General features: G+C 40.0%; 1 protein-coding gene across 1 annotated transcript; it reads right to left on the reverse strand.

The window, feature by feature from the left end:
• Positions 1-4,293: 4,293 nt before the first annotated feature.
• Positions 4,294-8,697, reverse strand: si:dkey-12l12.1. Its single transcript, XM_033326847.1, has 6 exons — positions 8,384-8,697; positions 6,750-6,797; positions 5,652-5,762; positions 5,178-5,282; positions 4,819-4,896; positions 4,294-4,730 (listed from the first exon to the last, which is right to left on the reverse strand). Exons 1-6 carry the CDS (start codon positions 8,504-8,506, stop codon positions 4,692-4,694), a joined length of 504 nt encoding a protein of 167 aa, XP_033182738.1. The 5' UTR covers positions 8,507-8,697; the 3' UTR covers positions 4,294-4,691.
• Positions 8,698-23,681: the final 14,984 nt, after the last annotated feature.

The following is a 23,681-nucleotide window of genomic DNA, read 5'->3' on the forward strand; positions in this document are numbered from 1 at the left end:
TAAATTCCTCGGGCTGATTTGAATTCCTCCCTTGCCTGCCCAACTTCCTGTGCTCCTCTCTCAGTTCTCTTCACTGACAACCCTGTCCATTTCACAGCCTGCAACGACCTTTGTGTCAAACCAAAGTGAATGGAAACTGAGAGAAGGAAAACTTTTTTGCCTCTGTGCATGTTTGTCACTCAATGAGTTGTCTGTGTTTGTGCAAATGAATTACCCAAGTCTTGAATTGTGATTAATTTAAGATTGCTTATTATAGTATTTCTTGACCAACTTTATAACAACAACAACAACAACAACAAAATCCTTAAAATATATTTTTTAATTAAGAAATTATCCCTTCACTTAATTATCAGTTCTCTCTGCAATCATCATGTTTATATTATGAAATCGACTCCACCATGTCTCAAAGGATTTCATTTAGTGCATCAGGTCAGACTCAGGCGTATTTCCTAAGCAAGACAGAGCTGGGCACATATCACTGACACAGCAGGCATCCATCATCTTCAAGGAAAACTGCACAGATGAATTGGCCAGAGATGAAATTGACAAAACCTTGCATTTTTGTGGACTTCTGATGCTGCTGAGTCTATGGTATTGTGGCTAGACTTACTAAACTACTAGCCTGGTTCTTAACAAAATTCACCTATTAGCACATCTAAAGCGCATGTGACTGACTTCTTGTCGCCGCCATCAACCGACACAGACTCTAGTTTCCTCCAGCTTCCTGTCTTAAAGCTATAAGTTTGGCTAATCAGTGGACTGAAGTTTGCATTTAGTGACAAAATCAGGTGATTGCAGGTGTTAGACTGCCTCTGGATGTGCAGACAAAGGCTTTATTTAAGAGAGTGTGAGCGCCTGGAAAATACAGTGAATTTTGCACTGGCCCATAAATAACTCTCTCACAGCCATACGTGCTGAAAGGTCAGCAGGCTGATATATTGAACTGACATTAAAGCACTGTTGCAATAACTTATACACACCACACATACATCTCTGGTTTTTCTTTTTGCCTTTTCCTCCATTCAGCCATGCAGGGTGACGCCACAGGGCCGGGCTGTCGCGGCAACAGTTAGAGGAAGGGACGCGTTGGGGGGGAGGTGATGTCAGACCAGAGAGGAGTGACATGAGGTGAAGAAAGACAGCCAACACCCTGTATCTGATCTGATGGGAAGTGGCAGGAGATGAAGAATGGAGCCAAATTCAGCCTGAATGCATGGTCGCTGTCTGATGTCAGGAGCAACAGAGAAGACATGAGAAGAAGCATTCCAGGAATACCGAGTAGGAAATACCTTCATTTAGCTGTCAGTCAGAAAGAAATCACACTTTACAGAAGGTCCTCAGTTGATACAATATCTCATTTACTTTCTAGACCTGATTCAAGCTGTCAGACTATCAGGCAAGTTGTTGACAAGCCAACAGTTTGCTCAGATCATTGAAATCACAGAAGCTGGTGTAGTGGTTTGAATGTTTTATCACATTAATCAAATACAAATGTTAATATAAATGTCTGAAAGAAAGTCTGACATTTTGGAAAATGTCCTTATTTGTCTACATGCTAAATATGAGGAGTCATGGGGGGCTGCTAGGTATTGTCGCTTTCCTTCTGAAGCTCACTGATTAATCTCTTATCTCATGTGTTTAATATGTAAAAAAACAAAGTGTTAAACCTGATATGTCAGATATATGACACATCATATCTTCTGTTAACATAAGATATAATGTGTAATTTAAAGAGCTTTAGACTGGTGAAGCTAGTTGTCTCCACTGTTTCCTGATGGCTCATTTTCAACACACAGATATGATAGTGGTGTCTGCCGACACAGACAATGAGCAGATTCAAACAATTCTCTTAGTGAGTCCAGTGTTGTTGTTAATTATAAGAACAGTCACCCAAGCCACAAAACGAGTCCTAATTCATTTAAACTTGAATTATTGGGTTGATTAAAACACTGACTAAATTGGGGACAATCTTCTGTTCATTTGTAATGTATAAACTTGTTTGTGACTCTCGTTTTGAACATTGCATGTTGTTTGGGGGTGACAGCAACAACAGAATACTGATGCACCGGTTTCTAGTCACTAACTACACAACAACAACCTGACCAAGCTTTTATGGGAACATCTGACATATGAGTGCTTGCGTTGTTTCCTACCACACTCCTATAGATTGAAGGCCTTCAAATGATTTTGTTAATACTGATTACTGTCAGCTTTGTTCTCAAGTGGATGAATGAACCCAAAGCGTGGTGGAGACAACGCCACACTCCATTACACAACCGCTACGAATGAAACACAGCTATAAGGATTCCCTTTGGTGTTGACCACACGTAGTGACACACAGTCAGATTGAAGACTGATTTAACATTTACGTCACCAGAGGAAGTGACTTTATATGGCTGATTTCTATTTATAACGTGTCTTTGTATACAGCAACATAATATTGGTGGAAGGATCTGCTTGTGCATATGTATGTGCAGTTCTGGCTATGATAGTGTGAACTGTATGTGTATGTATGTAAAGTTACCTGTAGTTAACTGTACATATTGTTTACAGAATCATACACATGTGTTCTCAAAGATACTGACTCTAACTCTGATTCAGTACCATACAACTTTTAAAAAGACTTTTCAAGGTCTGGATTTAATTTTAGGCTTAAGATCAGAATTAGGTTAGGGTTTGCTTAATGTCATGGTTAAGATAAAGGGCTGTGGAATGCATTCTGTAAAACAGTGTCAAACATGCTTGTGGATGCAGTTGAATGTGTTGAGCCCATTGTGGGAACTCTCCTTCTTTTTGGGGACAAAATGCATATTCCCTATAAACATGTACATCACATTTTAGGGTGAGGTCTGTGAAGGTACAGTTAGCTTTACAACAGGCTAATGTTAGTCAGGGGTAAGTAAGTAGTGATTATAGGTTAGGGTAAGTCTCCAGGAAATCAATGTCCTCTGAAGTCATGGAAACGTGACTGTGTGTTTGTGTGTTTATTTGTTTTTTTCTATCTACGTAGCCTCTGGTTATTAGGATGTACTGGCTCAAAGGTACAGTCAGTCAGTGATACCCTGCTGGCAGCTGTCACAGCTGTGTGTGAATGAGATGATGACAGTGAAATGAGATGAGCCTGTGTCCATCTGATCCTTTTAAATAGGAATAAGAACATCTGTATATCTTCAAAGAAATCAGAATTGCATCCTGTGGTTGTTTATTACTAAGACAAAACCAAGACAACTCACAACCAGCATATGTGGTGTCTGGGTGACATCAGATACCCAGCTGAAGACCTTACACATGTTTGTATTGTAACAGAGCTGCTGAAGCATATTCAGCACTAATTATGTGCTTCTGAGAAAATGGCAAGTTTATAAATAAAACCTTGTTGTCATTTGTTCTCTCAGTTTTTCTCTATGAACCCTATAAATGGCTGTGTACTGCATACGGTATCTACGTCATGAGCCGAGGGCTTTGATCAGTAAATGAACAGGGGATGAGTCATCCCATTCACTTAGATTGCCTTCCTCTTTTACACAAGCTAATTTTCCTCATCACATTGCCTCATAGCCAGGATTTTCCGGTGGCTTCGCTTTGGGTGGGCCCAGTAACAACCGTCCTCATTTTTTACATTTACATTTAGTCATTTTGGCAGACGGATCTTTTACTTATTTTAATTTGAAACATTCAGGCTTCATCAAACAGGTGCTGTTTTTTGTCTCTGAGGTGCGACACAGGTGATGTAAAAACATAGAGATCCAAACACAGAGCAGCCCACGACTTTGATATTGTACATATGTTGACGTCAGAGTCCTGTTACGGTGCTCAAACTAATCCTCTGGTCCAGACCATACTGTGTTCCATTCTTGGCCTAATTCAAAATAACACAAGCTATTTTAATAGGCTTTTTATTTTAATAGTTTGACTCCTGAAACAGATGGTCTGGACTGGATTAATGTTTTTTCACACATGCAGAGGCTTTTTGGCTTCAGTAGCTGTAATGCAACTGTAATGTAACCCACACTTAAAAAGAGGGTCCAGCAGGGTTAACATCGTCGCCAAACCTGCACTATGCATATAACAGTTAAAATCTGTAATTAGGGACTTAGTGGTATTTCAGCCTCCCCATACTTAATTTTATGAATCAGTCAGGCACTTTTGCAGACCCTGTGTGTTATTCTGGGAAAGAGAGAGGGAAAGACTGAGCTGCTTAATAGAACTCAGAGCGCAAAAACTATTATTCAGTTTCATAGAGAAGGCTCCAGTGAAGCATGAAGTGCTTAATGTAAAGACATTTACACCACGTGTCTCTACTAAACTTTTATTGAAATCTGATACAATAACACCAGAATTATTTCTGCAAAAATATACCCACAATTTTCAGAAGGAATCTGATTAAATAGGTTACAACAAAATGGCAAAAATACAATATTAATATGGGATCATTTGTAATGTTATAACATGCAGGAATATATTAGAGACTTAAAATAGTATATAAAAGTATCCATAAGTGCATACTAGCTGATAAGCTGACTAACATAGTTATGATGAACACACACACACACACATTAAATACTAAAGCTGTTATTTCAAATATCAGGTTTTTACAACAAACTTAAGTTTGTTTTTGCGTTTTTATTGTAAAACCTTTTTTTCCGTGCACAACCACTTGTTGTTGTTGGCAGGACATGTCTTTAATATGTTTATTTTGGGTCTGTTCTTCCATCATTCAGTGGATCTCCCTGTAGAGCACAGAAAACATAATGTAAATATGCATCAAACATATGGCAAATTTGCATGTAGGAGACTAATTGTTACATATCGACTCACCAGAACAGAGAAAGCACCAGAACGACTTGAGTCCCTCTTGGGGGACATTGGCTTCGCTTGTCTCTTCACTCTGGTTACCTGGAAGTGAGACACAGTGTCAGCGTTTCACAGATGGGACACTATTTGTGAGGAAATCGACTTATTCCAGTATGTTGAAGGAGATTATGGTCTTCCACCACAAAACTGAAAGTACCACTGTCTAAATATCTACACAAGCCCTTTCAGAAAACTGGTTATGCTGGCAAGCCCACCAACTGATCCAATAAAACCCTGTGAGGTGGCCTTTTAACTCTGTTTGCACATCAGGACTTTTTTTGCCCCAGTTGTTCCTCCACTCAAATGTTGCCATGGAGACTCACCTGTAGGGGGGTGGTTTTCTTGTCGTTGCTAAGGAGAGAGTAGGAGCCGACGCGGTTCCTTTTCTTAATCGCAGCTGGAGTCAAGTGTCTCCTAGACCTATCAGCCTAAGAAACCACAGACATGGGGACTATTACACACACAGATACACACTCTACACACATCTGTGCTCTGTTTGAAGCCATTAAATAAAGAAACACACACACACTTCCCATGTGCTTCCCTTTTAGTGTACTGTAGTTATTCTAACTTGCATGCTCTTATACAGCATGACTCTTTTATCAATTAAGTGAGCAACTAATGTGGTTTCTGTGCATCCTTCTTGGATGGTAGCACACAGATGATGCAGTATGACTAAATCTTCTCTGGACCTTGGTCAACAGCAGTCACTGCTGTAAACCGCCTCCCCCGCTTTTGGCTTTTGCTCACTCTGACTCCCCTCCCGTGTCTGTGTGTGACTAACAAGAATGGTGTACCTGGATGAGAGTGTTAGGGAAGCCTTTGACAGAGACAGCCCCGGGTATGCTGGAGTGACTGAGGTGGGTGGGACCCCTCCGCTCCAACTGTCTCTTACGTCTGAACAAACCCTGCAAGAATGAGACAGTCACAATCACATCCACAACCACAGAGGGAAAACAAGAAGTCTTATGTGAGATCCTGCTTTGTCCTGTCCTCATCACTCTCAGTCCCCCTTGTTTTATTTGCAAACTTTAGCATTAAGAGGAGGAAACAGAAAAAAAAATCTGTTATTGTTGTTGGCTTGGCCATTTCCTGCATTTCTCATTGATCGCACATAAACACAGCCCTACTATTGATCCACTTGTTTTCCTAATAAATGGTCTGTCACTTTGAGAAACAACAGGTTTCAGTTTGCCAACCAGGACTTTGTGGTAAAGAGTACTGCAGCAGTTTGACTCCACAAATACTTATTTTTTCCAAGTTATATAAGTGTGGAAGTAAAAAGATTGTTTCCAGTATTGGATAATAACTTCCTTTCCACTCTTTTTCCATCCCGTTGAAAACAAAGATGTCTACTTAAGCTACAAAATATCTGCCTCACAATCATTTATGACTCCATTTAAAGTGCTTACAGTGATTGCTGTTGACCTACATTGAGGAGATTGTTTTAGTTTTCAGCATTGTGGCATGGAATATTTAAGAATCGGCCACAAGACAACAGCTGCATAGGTTAGAGTAGAAGGACAATTGCAATATACTATAGGCTACATGTGTTAGAAGGGCGCAAGGGTGCACACATCTGTGTTTAATGGACAGTCATTAAATTGTGTTTGTCTGTTTCTCTCATTTCATAAATGGCAGCGATGAAGTAGTCACTGCCAGATAGCTCAGTCACAATTACATCATTTTATAATATAAGCAACATAATTATCTAGTTATTCAGTTTGCATTCATTAACATAACTAAGTTTTGAGTTGTATGTAAGAAAAAAATGAACTCAGCCACCCTTCACGCCGCACCTCCCTGTTCCACACCACTGTATTTCACCTCTGTCTGTCACTGCCACCTCTCTTATGTTATACTATGTTATACTAACTGAAAGGGGTGACATTTACCAGTCCTTCAGATGAGGGTAGCGCTCTCTGCTGCTTCTGATCATCGTACTAAGAAGAGGGAGAAGAAGACAGGATCAAGAGTCAACATCCATGCTGTATTTATCATATGTGAATTTATGTTACAGCATAACTAATGTACTCCCGAGTTATAAATTCATGCAAAGCAGGAGTATTCCTGCATTATTACACCATCTTTTATTTTCACCGAGTTAAAGTAAAGCACTGATCCAGACTAATCCAGTTATACTGTCCTGTTTAACACAGATTGAAGCAATTCCTTAAGAAAACAAATATTCCTCAGCACCCTAGTCACCAAACATAGCAGCATTTCTGTTGTGTGAAGCTAAAGCTGTGATCTTCTGGGTGTAGACAACCTGGGTCTGTAAAACCAAGCTGTATGTTTTGTGTCTGTGTGGGTGTGTAAAGGATATTCATCAAAACCTGCCACAGTCTATTTGGATTTCTGCTGCTGGGCATATTATGTGCTGATGACTTCCATAAATTACTAATTTAATGTATTCCACTCCATTATAAACACAAGTGACAAGTGGTGGGAACAGACACAAGTAAACTAAATCAAATGGACCAAATATAGCCTCCTAAAAGATGCTGCCTCTGGTATTAGTTGGTTTTCACCACATTTAAAGCTTTTAATTGTATGTGCTGTAATTACATCACAAATAACAGCTGCAGAAATGCACATATGTGGCACAAACACCCCCAGATGGAACTAAATTCCCGTCTCAAAGTCTTTCATGTGGGGGTGAACATCCTCCTTTCTCGTCCTGCAGCTGCTGAATTTGTTGTCTAACTGAGGGTGATTACTTTGGACTTAACACGAGGATTGTCCGCAGAAAAATGCTAGCCACAAGTTTAAAGGATAACAGCCGGTAGCCACATGAAAAAACGAAAAAGGGCAGTGGAAGGATTTTGTTCCACAGAGGGGTATATTTTTGGTGCAGTGGCATTATGTCTGTAAAAAACCATTACAATGAGACTTTGTTTCTATTGGAAAAGAAAAATACTTCACCGCAAGTCAGGTTTAGACTATACACATCTCCTGCCATCTTCAAACACACTTGACCACTATTATTGCCACAGCAGCCTCGTTTGAAGTAGTGAATTTGCATTCCAGCAAAGTGACCACACTGTGCCTGAGCAAAAACTAACTAACTCAATATGTGACGGATCATTTAAACTTAAACACAAACTACAAACTCGTAAAGATACTTTTCTTTACACGGAGTGATGAGCTGAAGGTTTTTTCTCCCTCTGATTAAATCTAGTCCGATTGAGGAAAGTAATGTAAGTGATTGTGGATTGTATTAAATTTAAAGACAAATATACAATCTATACGATCTGTATAACCGTGTTTTAGTGCCAGCTTACGTTACATAAAGTGTTAAGCAGAAAGTGTCCTTGGCGGAGAAAATGCTGATAATTCAAAGTTTTCACTTTCATTTGAGAGTACAGTTGGTTATTATGTAGTCTGCTCCAAGCAAACAACATTTAAATAGGCTCAAACAGGTTGCACTTACTCACGTAGTGTCACAACAGCACACACGATGACAGATACATAATGAACACCTTTGTCCTCCCATAACTATCACATCCATTAGAAGTGCGTCTCTTACCTGTCCGTCTGCGGTCTGGCCGCTGACACACAGCTCTCCCTGAGTCACTCCTGAGCAGTCCAGGGCGTGTGACAGCAGGCTCGCCTGCAGGCACAGCACACACAGCCAGATAGTAAACCCCATGATCCAGGCAGGAACTAGACTGTTCCCAGCCCCTGTCAGCTCCCTGCTTTATACTCTCGGCTCTACTAATGGAGAACAGATGCAGGAGAACGGGAGGCCATGCCAGTTTCACGCAGACAAACAGCCCACCACAAGCCTGTGCTCTGCGCCAGCCAGTGGCCTGCGGTCCTGCAGAAACATGTCAGACATCTTGAAGGGCCTCCCCTTTGAAAAAAAAAAAGAAAGAAAAAGAAACACCTCCACCTACCCTACTGCCCCAATCCAAAAGAGGAGTATGAAGACCATTTTCCACTTATGCCAGCACAGCAGCTCCAGCCAAAGTGTGTGTACTGTACTTGTGTGTGCTTAATCAAGAGAGAGCACAGAGAGCAGAGGGGAAACTTATGTTGTTGTATAACAAATTTGGTTATTCAGCTCATTCTTGAAGAAATGCTGCGTCTCCTGGCTCAGTACAAATGAACCTCTTTCTCTCTGATTTCAGAATATACACACACAGTAACTGTTTATACAGTTGTTCACTGATCCAAACACTTCAGTAAGCCTGGTAGAATTGCAGTAATTACGCCTCAGTAGACCTCTCAGTGGAATATACAGCAGCTATCAACACTGTCAATTCATCTGTCAGCCAGCAGACTGCAGTTGACTGAATGCTGAACTGTCACATATGGATAAAAATCCCTCGTGATTCTTCAAGAAATGACAGAAAAACTGACAAAGAAACTATCATTACATTCATTTTCTACAGTATGTTTTACCGTTTTTGGTGAGCATGTCGATCTGAGCTTATGTATTTTTAAGCTTTAAAGTGCTGAGTGTTGTACATGAATAGCCACCCTGTCTCAAGGTGTATTATAGGATGGAAAGAGTGAGTGGGAGTGAGAGAGAGGAGAACTGAGTTTAATGTCTTAGGGCTTTAGGCACTTGGTCACAGAGGAATGATCTCCCACTGGGACTGGAAACATACACTGCCGTGAAAAGTGTAGAAATTAAATATGTAATTATTATTTAATTTCCGGTCCACAACATGCTCATATACAATTGGAAATCGCTGTTCTCTAATATATCAGTAAAAGATGAAGCTTCTTATTCGACAAACTGCTTTTACAAACTCGTAAAGTATCTGTAATTTCCCAGTGAGTCACAGTTTGAGTGGGGAGAATCAAAGTTGGTTATTCAGCTTCATTCCCAGCTCCCACTCCTCCAATTTCTTTTTTGCTCACACACGTTTGACCCCGTGAAGGAAGTGTTGTTGAGAGCATCTCCCTGGCGTTTCAGCAAGACCACTGGCTAGACGGCTGCAGTCTGACGGTGTGACTAGATAGAGTGGATGTTTAGTCATGAGGAAATGGAAGGAAGGAGTGAAAAACAACCTCAAAACAGCAAACGCTGCTTTACTTGGCAACCAATCCAAAATGGGATTGGAAGAGGGATAAACGAGTGAGCCATTTTACCGGACCAACAAAATAACTCATGTCGGTATCGTTTCCACTGAGAATCACAGTCTGTGCTTTAGTTTAAGAAAACATTAGATGACGTTTTGTGAGACGTGTTGATGCCAAGGTCAGAAGTTTACATTAACCTCACACAAACCACAGTGGATCACAGTAATCACACCGAGGGAGTGTTATTTCATAAAGGCCTTGTTATTTGCTCCATACTTTAAAGTTTAAAGTTTTTAAAGCGTCTCAGGAAGTCGACTGTTAAAATTGTTATGCAGAGCCATCCTCATCATTTGCCCTCCTCTGGCTCCCGATGGGAAGTGTCATTCAGCTGCAGCTCTCCACTGAGCTGCTGTCAATGTGTCTGAGGATGTCGCTCCATGACCAGCAGCTGTCGACCTTGGAGAAAAAAAACCAACAACGTTTCAACTGAACAGGCTCCAATCAGAAATGAGAAGGCCGGTTATTTGTAATATATAAATACTTCTAGAAATGTATTTGTGTGGGAGAGGGTGAGCAACAAAGCTGTTTGACAGCAGCGTAATTAATGAGAGAAAACAGGAAATGTCATCTAGGAGAAAACATCTGGATCATTCATTCAATAACGGATGTTTTGGATTATGTGATTCAGACGAGGACTCTCCCACTGCACCGTTTGTTAAAGAGTTGGTTCGCCCACATGACCCAACACATTTCTGACTGAACCCCAGTGATAGATAATAGCCTGCTGAGAATTGAAAGATCTAAACTCATATGCAGCCATCCCTCCTGTACAGACTTACACTGGTCTGCCGATCAATAATCCTCTACAGCACATTTTCCTCTTCTTTGTGGCTGCTTTGCCAACAGCTTTTTTTGAAAGGTGCAAGAGAGAGAAAAGCAGCAATCCTCTCATGTGGAAACAGTGAAGCAAACCAAGGACGAAGGTGATGAAAATGAACAAAGTGTTACTGTGTTGCCCGTTACGTTTTACTTTCTGTTTATGTGTCCTTGGCTATTTTAACATTAGCATGCTCACAAGCAGAAGAGCTCAATTGACTCAAAGTGAATCTTAAACGTATCATCAGCTGCCAGCATCATTTGTCTTTAATCTGACATCTGTACCCCTATCTGCCCCCTGCAGTATTTCACTGAATAAAAAGGCACTCAACAATCACAGCCCTCATTTTCTCACACTAGACAGATGAAATGCTGCTTTATTCCAATTGCCACTGTCATTTTCATCCATCTACAAATTACCAGAACATATCATTTTAGACATCAAAGCTCCCAGAAGGAGAAAACATTCAGTCTGTAGACAATCAATTAAATCTTAAATCAGTGTGGCTGGGGGCTCTGTGGAGACACGACATCTCAAAAGAATCAACGCATTCGCACAAATACCTCATTTGCTTTTAACATAGTAGAAAACTCTGCTCTATCACTACACAAAAGCAAGAAAATAGGCCAGGTGCAGTTGCAATCATCAGTCTATAACAGGAAAATGGCACAGTGCAGAAGTGATGTTGCTGTGCTGCTCTTGTTTCAAATCTGCATTAAAGCCATTTTATGACTATGAAATTAATTTTTTGAGGTTTTGCCCCAATTCATTGTGATGTAAAGGTTGTGATGTAATACTGTTGACAGCTAAAGGATAAAACCAACCTAAAACATTTCACCACTATAAATGATAGCTGTTTTAATAATGTTCCTTCCATTTTTAGGTCACTATAGATTTTTAAATGATGAAGCTGAACCAATGAAGCTAGTGTGCGGGTAATTTAAATGTAGAGTCTTTTTTTTTTATTTTTAGCTCTCAGGATGTCTATTGAGATCTTTCCATTGCTTGTTTTGTTGGGCGCCAGAAGGTACTGATGTGGCAACAGGCAAACATCTGTACTATCAGAGCAGAGTTGTTATTACTATGTCTTTTGTTTTAATATGGCTTAAAATATAACAAATGCATCAAATTGTCTGAGAAATTTAAATAATCAGCACATAAGGAGACTGAACTGGAAAGTTCAAGGAAATGGGTGAACAGTATTGACATTTGGGGAATCAAATGTCCTCATATATTCTCCTGACATTTTTCTTCACTCTTTGCTCCACTAAGCAGAAATAAGACAGCTTGGGACAGTTTTCAGGCTAAAGGACCCGAACAACCTCCAGATTGAGTGAGGACTGAGGAGCAAAGAACAATCAAATAAGGCAATTGAGATGTACTACTTCTCATTTATATCCCATCCTGTCTCTGCTCCGGTTACCATGGCAGCAAGGAGTTAGATTCAAACAATGCCACTGAGGGCTGAAGCCCTTGATAAGAGGAGAGAGTCAAACATGTCTGTATCTGGGTGAGACAAGGTGTGGACAAGCATAGTCACATTAATGAAGCTTCAACCACACACAGTCACCTATTATAAGCACTGTGTCTAATTTTCTGGTTTTCTGCATTAATCGGTCATTAAATGGGATCTCATCTTCGACAAAGTCACAAATATCAACAAACACAATATTTAAAGGTTGATAAAACACAATCAGTCGTGATCTTTTACATACCCATTAAACATAAAGAGTGATGGTAGAGAAAGTGATGGCAACAGAATATTAATTGCTGGTTGAACCACCTCTGGTAGCAATAAACACAAGCAATGGATCAGACCTGCACAATGTTTAGGAGGAACTATCGACCATTCCTCTTTACAGGAGTGCTTAGGCTTAGACATACTCTGACGTAAATGTCTCTCCTAAGGTTATTCCACTGCATCTCTAGGCTGCTCCAAAAAGTAGATCTTGTGTCTTGTAAACCATTTTGTGGTAGATTTACTTTGACTTTTAGGTCATTTTTCTGCTGCATCTGTTCAGTGTTGATCTTAATGGGTCAATATGGATTCCTACGTATTAGTAGAGGAAAACAGAAGTCTTGTCTGTCTTTGTCAGAGATCCCACAGTCATTTTGATTTAAAGCTGACTGGATCGATTTTTGTTTCAAAATTAGAACACCGATGACCCACAGAGTTGGGTGGTAATTCATTTCAGGTTTATCACTAAGTCCTGCTTTTGCATTACACACAGTCATTTGATCCATTGTTAATAAAAACATATTGATTAGTGCACATATAGCTTTAATTTAGGTCAATTTTGCATGAGAAATGAACTAAAACTAGGGAACAGCATGCTTTGAGAGAGCCTAAGTATTTGCAGTTATGAATAAATCTTTGAACAAGAAGATGAAGTCAGTTGAACCCATTAAAGAGGTTCTCCACCAGTTTGTCACACTTAATCTGTGATGTCCTCTCTGCCTTTGGAAGAGCTCTCAACAAAACAACTCTAGGTGTGTCACAAATATAATCAAAGTTATCTCAGTTTGGGTTTGAGGCTACAAACCTGCAAGAGAATTGAAAATCAGGATTTCTCGCCCTCCGCTGCTTAGATTTTGACAGTTCTCTCGCTCTCAAGTCCTTCAACTTCATGCAAGTACAAAACTCAATGTGAGATCTAGCTGGTAACTTTCATATTCTGCTGAAATAATCATAATCCAGATTGAATTGTGTGCTGGTATGTGTTAATGAGAAGTGTTGCTAAATCTCAGACCTGTTATATCTTACAGGGCTGCAGTGGCTGAAACAAAAACACCCCCTTTGTAAACAGCTGTGACTAAGCCTGGCTGAAGAAAACTATTGGCAAGCAAACTGGGAAGTGAAGTGGCTGGCAAATTTACTCTCACTCATTCACATTTGCGAAATAAACACAAGAAAAGGAAGGAGGTTAGCAGGCTTCTGTGCTGTGTGACTAGTATAGTCTGGAGGGGACTGAACAGACTATTAATAAGTTATGGTTTCAAAACACTGGAAGGGAAAATTGATCAGAGGCTACTGGGGGCTAAAAGAAACATATTTAAAGTATGACTGCTAATCCAGAAAGCTTTGCACATGAAAAACACCCTCAAGTGGCCAGAAAATGCAGAGCAACATTCACAGTCGGGGGAGCTTAAAAAGCTACAGTATTTTTCCCTGCAGCAATATCTGACCTCCTGATATCCAGACACCTTACTGTCCTTGACCTCTTATGGTCACGCATTGTTTTTTGTTTTTTTTACTTGATAATTAAATGTAAAAAGGCCTTAATGAACATGTGCTGAGAAAATATTTTGCAGCACCTGAGCAGGCCAGCTCTATCCAGTCCTAACAACTACACACTAATAGTGGCGCATAGTGCTTTCAGGAAGTCAAGCAGTTGTTTTCCTACAGGAGTGTGATCTTCCCTTGCTCCTGCTGTAACTCATTATTCAAGCCAGAGGACAATTAGCACTGGTTTATTGGCAATAACAGGGGAAATGACTCCTCCTCCATGACTTCTTTCCTTTACTGAAGCTCCATCCACCCAAGGGATTTCTGGGAAAGCATTCATCAAATGAGTCCTTTTCCCCCATCCCTAGAAATTATCTACCTTTCCCTCCCCAAACTTCTTACTGTAAATAACAGTGCAATGCATGGATGGAGTGACTCACTATGTTTGTTTGGTATTTATAATGCTTTGTTTCCAGCACTGGAATGGCCACTTATGGGCAATTAGTCATGCTGAGTAGGCAGAGGCTTCACCTCCACTCTGTCACTGACACAAAAGACAATGTTTAACTGAAATAAGCTGAATCACAGCAGACTGAACAAATTGAGACAGAAATATGATTCTAATTTTAGTAATATGAGATAGACAGCAAAGACCTTAACACACATATTAGATTAGCTGTAGAAAGTAACTAATTACATTTACTTAGATACTGTACTAAAATATTAATAGAATATTTTAATGTTAATTAATATGAATATTAATATATTTACTTACTTTTACTAGTATTTCAATTTTGTCATTCACTTTCCAATCATTTTGTTTAGTATTTCAGAATTTTAATTCATCACATTTTAGAGACAAATATTGTACTTTTACTCCATTATATTTAGTATAGTTACTTTATAGTACTTTATAAATTTACAAATTCAAAATATATGATGCTGAGGGTCTTTACCAGCTGCAACATAAAAGTGATGCATCAAAATTTATAATGCAGCAATATGATATTCACTGATAGGAAATGAGCCATTCTACTTGAAGACAATTTTTACATGAGGCACTTTTACTTCATATATTCTGACATTTACTTAAGTAAATGATCTGAGTAGTTCTTCCACCACTGCATTATTGTGGGATTAAAAGGAGAAGCTTTAATCCAAAATCAATACCTTGACCCAGAGGTCTGTTGTATCTCAGGCCTTTAACACTTTCACACATGAAGTAATTTCAACAAGTAAATTTTATATTTTCATCACATAATCATATGCAAAAGTCACAAATGAACTACAGTATAAAATAGTCTTTCAAAGATCAGACTCACTAGAGTTGCATTCCACAATTTTTCACAGGCAACGTCAGAAATACAGAAATGTCAGATACACTACTTAAACTCATTAAACAATAAAACATTAGGAATACCAAAACTCACAAAGTGCACTGTCAAACAATAAAAACAAAACCTTATTATTTCTAGAAATGGTGACTTTGACACTCACAGTGAAGGGAAAAGTCAACATAAATAGGACATTCATTGAAAACAAATTGAATAGAACATTACAATTGTGACCAGATGGACACACAGCCACTTACGTAAGTTAATATGGATCGTAGACCACTGAAATGTTAGTGAAATCCATAGTAGAAACAAATAATATTATAAAATGGTGTCACTAATTATAACAATTTTCATATACTTTTGCTTTTTTAATATGTTTATTTTGCAAATCATAGACTATATGTTAATTTTAGAAGAATCTCTATCGTTGAAGTATGTGTTTACATCTTCAGGGCTTTGTATAGCAACTAAATAGGATCTGGTTTAATGTGATATGATGATCAACTCCCCAAATGAGTTAAGTTTGAGTTTTTCAATTTAGGGACATCAACAACATCAGATTTTACATTTATGATTCAGAGAGACAGTTCAATGGCAGTTAGCATTTTTGGAGGCCCCCTGGTGGCTGGGGTTATATCTTGTCATTAATTTATCCAGCAGGTACACAGCTGAAAGGTGGGTGTTTTCTAAAGTTACAACTATATGACAAATTGTTGCCTTTTCCATAAGACTCATTGTTATGTTTTCCCTGACAAAACATCCACAAATCTACTCACACTGCCTGGTGAGTCATTGTCCATTTATATGGTTTTGAAGGCTGAGATCTGGTTGAAGGACGAGATCATATACTGTAGTGTGCAGAGAAACCCGGAGAGGAAAGGAACCTCAAATGATAGCTGCGGACCTATAATCTATCTCTATATCTAACACACAAAGGAACTGAATATTACTAAGATATATTCATACGTTCATGTGTTAGCGCAAGAACACACAACTCCTGCCAGCCACTTGAATTATTCCCCGTTAGCAATCATAACACCACCACAGGTTTTCAGTAGTACTAGTCAGTCTGACTTGCTGATAGCTTTTTCATATTGCTGAAGTTCACATGAATAAACCCTCTGTTCCCACCTCCAGGATTGAGGTTCTTAACATGTGCCGCCGTCTTGTCATACCCACTATTTGCAGCCTTTTTGCAGGTAGGAAAGGGTCACAAAATTAAGAGATCTTTTTTTTTCCACCACAGATCCACTGATGTAAATGCACAGTAAGTGACTCAGCAGCAGAGCGTAAAGCTTAAACAGCAGAATTACTGAAGCATGAAGCTTTCATAAGCTTTACTCAAACGTATGCGCTTGTGACCAGATGACTGCTGACGTGAAACCCTAGAGTGACCCCTCACTCTCCAATGAAACTACTTACTGACCCACAATAGCAGGCTGGATTCGAAGTGACTGGACAGAAAGGCGTGAACCATAATCACCACACTCATTTTAAGGTGCGCCGTTGATCATACACTACACAGTCTTATTTGCTGAAGTTCAATATTTGGATAATCCCCACCATGGCCATACATTTCTTAATGCTACTGTCCCAGTGTGTCAAGTATCTGTTTGTGATATCACCCAAACATCTACTTCTATTCAGGTCCGGGGTAACAGGAGTGAGAGATACTACAGAACTACAGATACAACAGACAAAAGACGAAAGTTAGAAAGAAAAACAATGTGGGAGTTGGGCACTGCATTTGAACCATCACAAATACTGGCAGTACATTTGGTGTTTGCAATAACTGTGTGAATTGAAACTCTGATAAGAAGCAGATACAATACCCAAGATTATAGTGCAGCAGTACTGTGACTACTACTGCTTTTCCACATAGGCTATTTTATATAGACCAAGGGTGTGGGCCACACAGATGTTTCAAATTTATATACACTTTAGTCTTTGTTATGTGATAGTATAGTTAAACATTTTGATTTCATGTTGTATTTCATTAAAAACGTCATGGAAGTGTCTGATTCAACAGGCAGAGACACGTGGATCTGAGAGCTAGATGCTGGATTGTTTGGGATCATGTCCCTCTGAGGGTAATGGCACAGTGACTGGCTTTGTGAATGGATCAGAGCTCTTCCCACTCAAAGGAGCAACAGTGCCAACCTGGAGCTCAGGCTGCCCAGGTGCCAGCAGGAAAAATGGGATTAAAGATCAGACGAGCCAAGCACAGACACAGACTGAACTATCTCTGTTTTCCAACCTGCAGATCCCCCTAATAGCTCCATCCCAAGACCGCTTTGCCTCACCACGAACACAGGAGGAATCGAGGTTGGGTGCCAATCCCTCACCTCGCTCGCAGTGCGCCCTCCCCCCTCCTCCTCCTCCTCCTCCTCTCTCCGTGTAATACAAACCTCGTGATCACCCATTCAGCGCTGCCTGCGTCTGCTCCTTTGGGGGAAAAATAATAAGCCGACTAGCCGAGGGGCAGCAGAGCCAAAAGTATCCGGGAGACAGAGTGGTGTCGCGGAAGTTTACAGTCGCAGCGGCGCATCCTTCCGCGTCTTTTGGTTATTATCTGGGATAACGTGAAAGAGACTGTAACTGGCAATCATCCGGGACCCACTGATCCTGTGTAAGTGATTCTCCACATCAACTCACTACGAAAGCCTGTCATAATAAGCAGGAATTAATGGGAGATTGAAATAGGAGCCTCAGTGTCAGGTGTCTGCTTCCGATTTGCAGGCTACATGCTGCATGTTTGCACACCTTAATGTGGAAATGCACGTTTCTGTGAGGTGCCTCGGATCACCTCTCTGCTGCCGGTTGCTACAAGCTGTGATTCACTCTCCGTGTAGGTGCTAGAGCTGACATTTGTCACCGCAGGATTTCACGCAGATGTTATCCTACAGTCACCGCAAGCGCGGCTGTCTGGTCGAGATGAATAGGTGCTGCTGCTGGTGGTGGTGCTGGTGGTGGTGGCTGAGCAAAATGCGGCATATGTGCGGGATGCGAGGTGGATGGAGTCAGGTGAAGCTGCCTCACAGAGTGCTCAAAGCACACCTCAAAACAGATGCAAACGACTTGTCTGTTTGAGTGGAGACATTAACACGTTCAGATGGGTTCAGCACAAACTATTAGAAATAAAGTCATGTTTTGTCTCAGAGCTGCAGGAAAAAAACAAAACAAAACAAAACCCTTTAACCCAAAGGAATGCAAGCTGAGAAGTGTGCAGGGAGCTGAAGTGGTCACAATTCATGCCTCGTTTTGTTTTCTGATGATGGCTGTCACCTGTTGATAATAATACTGGCTCATCTTGGGAAGCTTTTTAAGGAGACACCAGGAACACATTCACCCACACACTGGATGAATCAGTCTGCTATTCTGAGTAATTCATTGAAGGAAAATAGAGATCGCTCTGCCAGATTTACAACCCATTCTCAGTGTTTGTGTCTCAGTAGTTCTCCACACTTTATCACATGCACAGTGACTCAGACGCAGACTCAATTAGCATGTGTTTTGGTTTTAACAAAACGTTTTCCCGTGTGTGTGTGTGTGTGTGTGTGTGTGTGTGCGAGCGAGAGAGAGTGAGAGAAAGAGTGTGTGTGTGTGTGCTGGCGACATTCTCACCTCTCTTGCTCTGCATATACAGCAGTGGTAATTGGACAGGTAGTGATGGATGTGACACAGCAGGTGAATGTCAAACGGTGAGAAATGATCAAGGGCTCTTCCTCAAACTGTGAGCGTTTAAATGGCAGTAAAATCATCTTTTGTTGCCTCTTCACAATGCACGACGCGTGCCAGGCAAGTTTCTTAACCTAAACTTTACTTAAGATTCAAGATAAAAAAAAAAAAAGACATGACATGTTAACTTAGGATAGTTTAGTGTACTTTAAATTTGGTGTAGAGGGCATTTCTGGTCAGATGTAAGCATCCACAGTCTACTGACTATTCACTCCAGATCATCCATCATCATTTTGACATGTCCCTCTTCATCTCCTTATTCATTGCAGACATAGCAGTTATGTCAGGGAGGTTTTACTGCAAAAGAAGTGATGTCAATGCATTCAGCTTGTTGGACTGGTACCACTATTGCTTTATTAAAGTAATGTGGGCCACCGTTCTCTGTTTTGTGCTGATTCGCCATTACTCGTGTGCAGGTGCATGTGGTATTTGTAACCACTTAGTCTGATCTCTTCTGGAGGATGCTAAGCGTGATTGAGGTTCCTTGGTTGATTAGTAGTCTCATAAATTTGTTGCTAATGACAGGCCCTGTTCACACTATGTACTGTGCTTGTTACTTCATAGCCAGTCAGATGGCGGAGCAGTTGGAGATGCCATACATGAAATGTGCCCGTAACTGAAAACCTATAGTCCACAATTTTTGTTGTTTCTTCTTTCACTGTGATTCTAAACGTGATGTCGTCTTGACTCATATGACGTGTTGCAAACACTTATGTTTCTGCTGTCATATGGTTATGAGAAGACAAATGACCAAGGAGACAAATAAAGGCCATCTTTCTTTTTTTAGGAGTTACTTACTACTCCCCCATATTTTCATATCTAATATTTACTGAACATATTCCACTGTCATCAGTGCATCATGTGCACTAACAAAATGTACACCTGCCATGTTAGCTCACTGTATTCACTATGAGTCCAAATGGACATTTGAGTATAGTTGTCCTCAATCTCATCTGTTTTAGTTGTGCCAAAATGCTGATCCAATGGAGAGTGTCTAAAACAAGCAGTTAATTTAGCGCTCGGCTGCACCTGCCCTCTAACAGGGCTGTGTCCTCAGCTCGACCATCCACTGCTGATGCTCTGAGGTGATAGACAGCAGCAGAGAGGCAGGTGTGCTGCAGCTCTGCGTAGGATGTGGTGTCTTTTTTATGTGTTTCAGTGTATTTGGGTTGATTTGGCATTAATATGTTCGTATCTTCGTAGAAGACATGGTTGACTGATGTGCATGGTATGACTTTTAGGGAATAGACGGGCTCTTGCTCGCTCTCCTGAGACGCATCAGTGTGACCTATTTTCCCTACTGAAGCCATTTTATCTTTCTAAGTGTTGACTGTGTCAGTCTGAATGTGTTACTCCAGTAACCTGACAGTATTGTACTGGTATTATTCATTGTAGTGCCAGTCAACGTGTGACAATAACAATAAAGTATTTTTATATTTTGTAGCAGTTGTTGTCTGTGTTTCAACTTAGAAAAAAAATGCTTAGAAGTAAACTGCTTGCCTTCAAAACTAGTACACATCAGGGTTGTTCACAGCTTACAACTGGTAAAATAATGAGCTGCAAACGAGGGTTTGACGAGACTACAATTATCTGGTATCTGGATTTGTACAACCCGTACTTGGCAGTATATTTATAAAGCAAATCGAAAACATTTAAATGCCCATAGTTCCCTGGATGTTTCTGTGAAAATAATCTGAAACACTATTCTCATGGGGAAATCAGTTGTCACACCTATGACTACCACAAGTACACAGGACATAAAAGTGACGATAAAACACTGAATATTTTGAAGAGGATTTTATATCCTATACAGTTTTAGCACTAGAAAGGTGTTAAAGATATATGAATGAAATGTTTCAGTGTTGAGAACTTCAGTTAGATAAGGAAGAATAAAATGACAGAATGATTTATGCTGTGTGTGTGTGTGTGTGTGTGTGTGTGTGTGTGTAGTGTATTATGATTTATAGCTAATCTACCTTATATTTAGGCAAATATACATGACAGTGTTTTCAATGCACATTATGTGCTAATTTAGATAGTAGTAGTAGTAGTAGTAGTAGTAGTAGTAGTAGTAGTAGTAGTAGTAGTAGTAGTAGTAGTAGTAGCAGTGCTTAACATTTTTTGTACGCACGTGTTCTTCTTCTTTTGGTTGCTCCCTCAGCTGATCATCCATCTCCATTTTATTCGCTGTGTTTGTCTGTCGTAACGTTGGTGGTCATTGGTATCAGGGGCCTCAAACGATCCAGAATGGAAAAGAACATGTTTGTGATTTGCATATCTGACTTGGCACAGGTTTTATGCTAGATGCCCTTTCTGATGCAACCCTTCGAATTTATGCAGGTAATGGTCCCAAGCCCGGTCCCTTGGGCTTGGGAACAGAGGGAGCACTGGCTTGTGCAGTCTTAGTGGCTACCTTTATACTTAAAGCATATATTTAAATTTATGCTTGAATTACATGCATATTTGGCAGTTTCATGCAATATTCACATAATTTGGATATTTGGATGGGATAGGTGTATAGGGTAGCCAACTACAGTTCAACTCTGATCCATATTCTGCATTAGAGTTTGAAAATGTCAGTACTGAACGTAATGTAGGTTTTGCCTGTGCTGAGGGATTTTTATATACAGACAAAAACAAACAATACTGACAATGTGATCAACAGTGATTCAGTAACTTTCCATACTGTAGTTTGTATATGCTAAACAAGACCCCATACTTCTGGTCTACAAAAGAATGACACTTAAATAATTTACTTTAATAATACGTTTAAGACATGCATATTTATACATACATGCATATGCGTTGGTGTACATTTTGTTGCACACTGTTACAAATGAAGATTGATTTGCTGCATGGCCACAGTGTACAGTGTCTCTTTCTCCCCTGAAGTCTGTGCGTCACTAAAGCTTCAGAGGCAGATGCTTCATCCCTGTCCTTGACACCACTCACTATAAAAAGAAGGCCTGAATTATTGCCATCCCTTGTGACTTTACAATAATGGCCATAAAGTAATGGTACATTAATCTCCTCTATACATTAGCAGAGCATCGGGAATCAAATACAAATTTGTTAGACCATCCAGTTATAGTAATATGTTACAGAACAGATATCTGAATAATAATTTTAAATTTATAAACTTGGGTTGAATTTTGGACAATAGTCATCATCATATTTGTGTTAAAAAAACATCCTAAAATAATCGACTCGGCATTAAAGTATAGATTGTACAGTTAGCTTAGCATGAAAACTGGAAATAGGGTAAAAAGCTCTGCTCATGATTAAGAAAATAGTCTGTCAGGAACAGTATTCTGCAGCTTTTCATTTTCATTTTTCATTTTTGTGTTAGCATAATGTGCTTTACAGTCAACACACCAGACATCAGAAGGAATTCAGTGGTGGCAAAAACCTGAGTCTAGATTATCCACAGTAAGTCTCACACAGCACAAAGAGTGTGCAGAAAGTGTAGTGGTTTCAGAAGCTGCAGTGTGTCACTTGTTTATATTAACATTTTCTGTGTAAAATGTGATTCTGTCAAGGGAATTAAAGGCCAAGGTCTTGAAGAGTGTCTGTGAATGGCATTGTGACAGTCTGTATTCACATTGTGCAATAGCAGATGTTTGAGACTGAGTTTTCACAACTTTTATCTTCCTTGTAGCTGAGACATGTACGTGTGTGTTTGCATTTGCCTTTGAATGATATGTTCCCATTTATGCAAATGACTCTCCATCTTTCAGGTTAAAATACACCTAAACAATATTCTTCTGGTCTATCAGAAGCTTTTATTAACCAAATTAAAACAACTCAGTTTTAGACGAGCAAAATATTCTTGCCTTTGGAATAAATGGGGCTCTCCCAGATTTCCGGCTACCTACATTTTGAAAGATAAAACATGACTTGTTGGCTTTCATCACTTTGTCCAGATACGGCCACAGGTCGCTAGCTGAACTGGAGGAATGAGTGATAAGCAGAGTGAGAGGAGGGCTGCTCTGTTGATAAAGCTATTGGCCCAATAATAGAACGGACATAATTGTCTGGCCTTCTGACTCATCACTGCACTCCCTGCCGATGCTCTCCCATCTTGTTTAGACTCTGCAGTTAATGGACCTTCTGCTTCTGTCTATCTCTCCATCTGTCTCTCATTCTCTCTTCTCTCATCCCTTTGTTTTACTTTTATGGGCAGCCACTCCGTCGCCTCTCCATCATCCTTTCATCATACTTTCTTTGCTTTTTTGCTTACGTCTGTTGCATCCCACAAATAACAGGTGTCCGACTTGTTTTTAAGTTGGTTCAGTCGCAGAATACAGTAAATCTGTATCCTTAAAATATGACTAACACTGATTTACAGTGCAGTCCGCTATGAAAAAGTCAAATGACACACAAGCGTTTACAAATGGTCTCTGTAGCTTAAGATCTTGTTTGGTGTCTAGTTAATGTCATTTTTGCAGCTAGATTGCAACCAAGTTTCAGGCAAGATATTGGTTCAAATCCTTAGGCAGGACCTCCTCACGCTTACCCTGCCTACCCTTGTACCCTACTTGTAGCTTGTCGCTTTGGACATGCAACTGCAGACGTGTGCCATATCATGCCTTCCACGAATACACTGGTATAAATT

Source organism: Anabas testudineus, chromosome 2, assembly GCF_900324465.2.
Source record: "Anabas testudineus chromosome 2, fAnaTes1.2, whole genome shotgun sequence".
Taxonomy (NCBI): domain Eukaryota; kingdom Metazoa; phylum Chordata; class Actinopteri; order Anabantiformes; family Anabantidae; genus Anabas; species Anabas testudineus.

Excerpts from the sequence above, each read along its gene's own strand:
- si:dkey-12l12.1 (XM_033326847.1), bottom strand. The coding sequence starts at position 8,506 with ATGGGGTTTACTATCTGGCTGTGTGTGCTGTGCCTGCAGGCGAGCCTG. Across the intron at positions 6,798-8,383 it reads GCCAGACCGCAGACGGACAG|TACGATGATCAGAAGCAGCA; the intron begins GTAAGAGACGCA and ends CCCTCTTCTTAG. Across the intron at positions 4,897-5,177 it reads AGAAAACCACCCCCCTACAG|GTAACCAGAGTGAAGAGACA; the intron begins GTGAGTCTCCAT and ends TCTCACTTCCAG.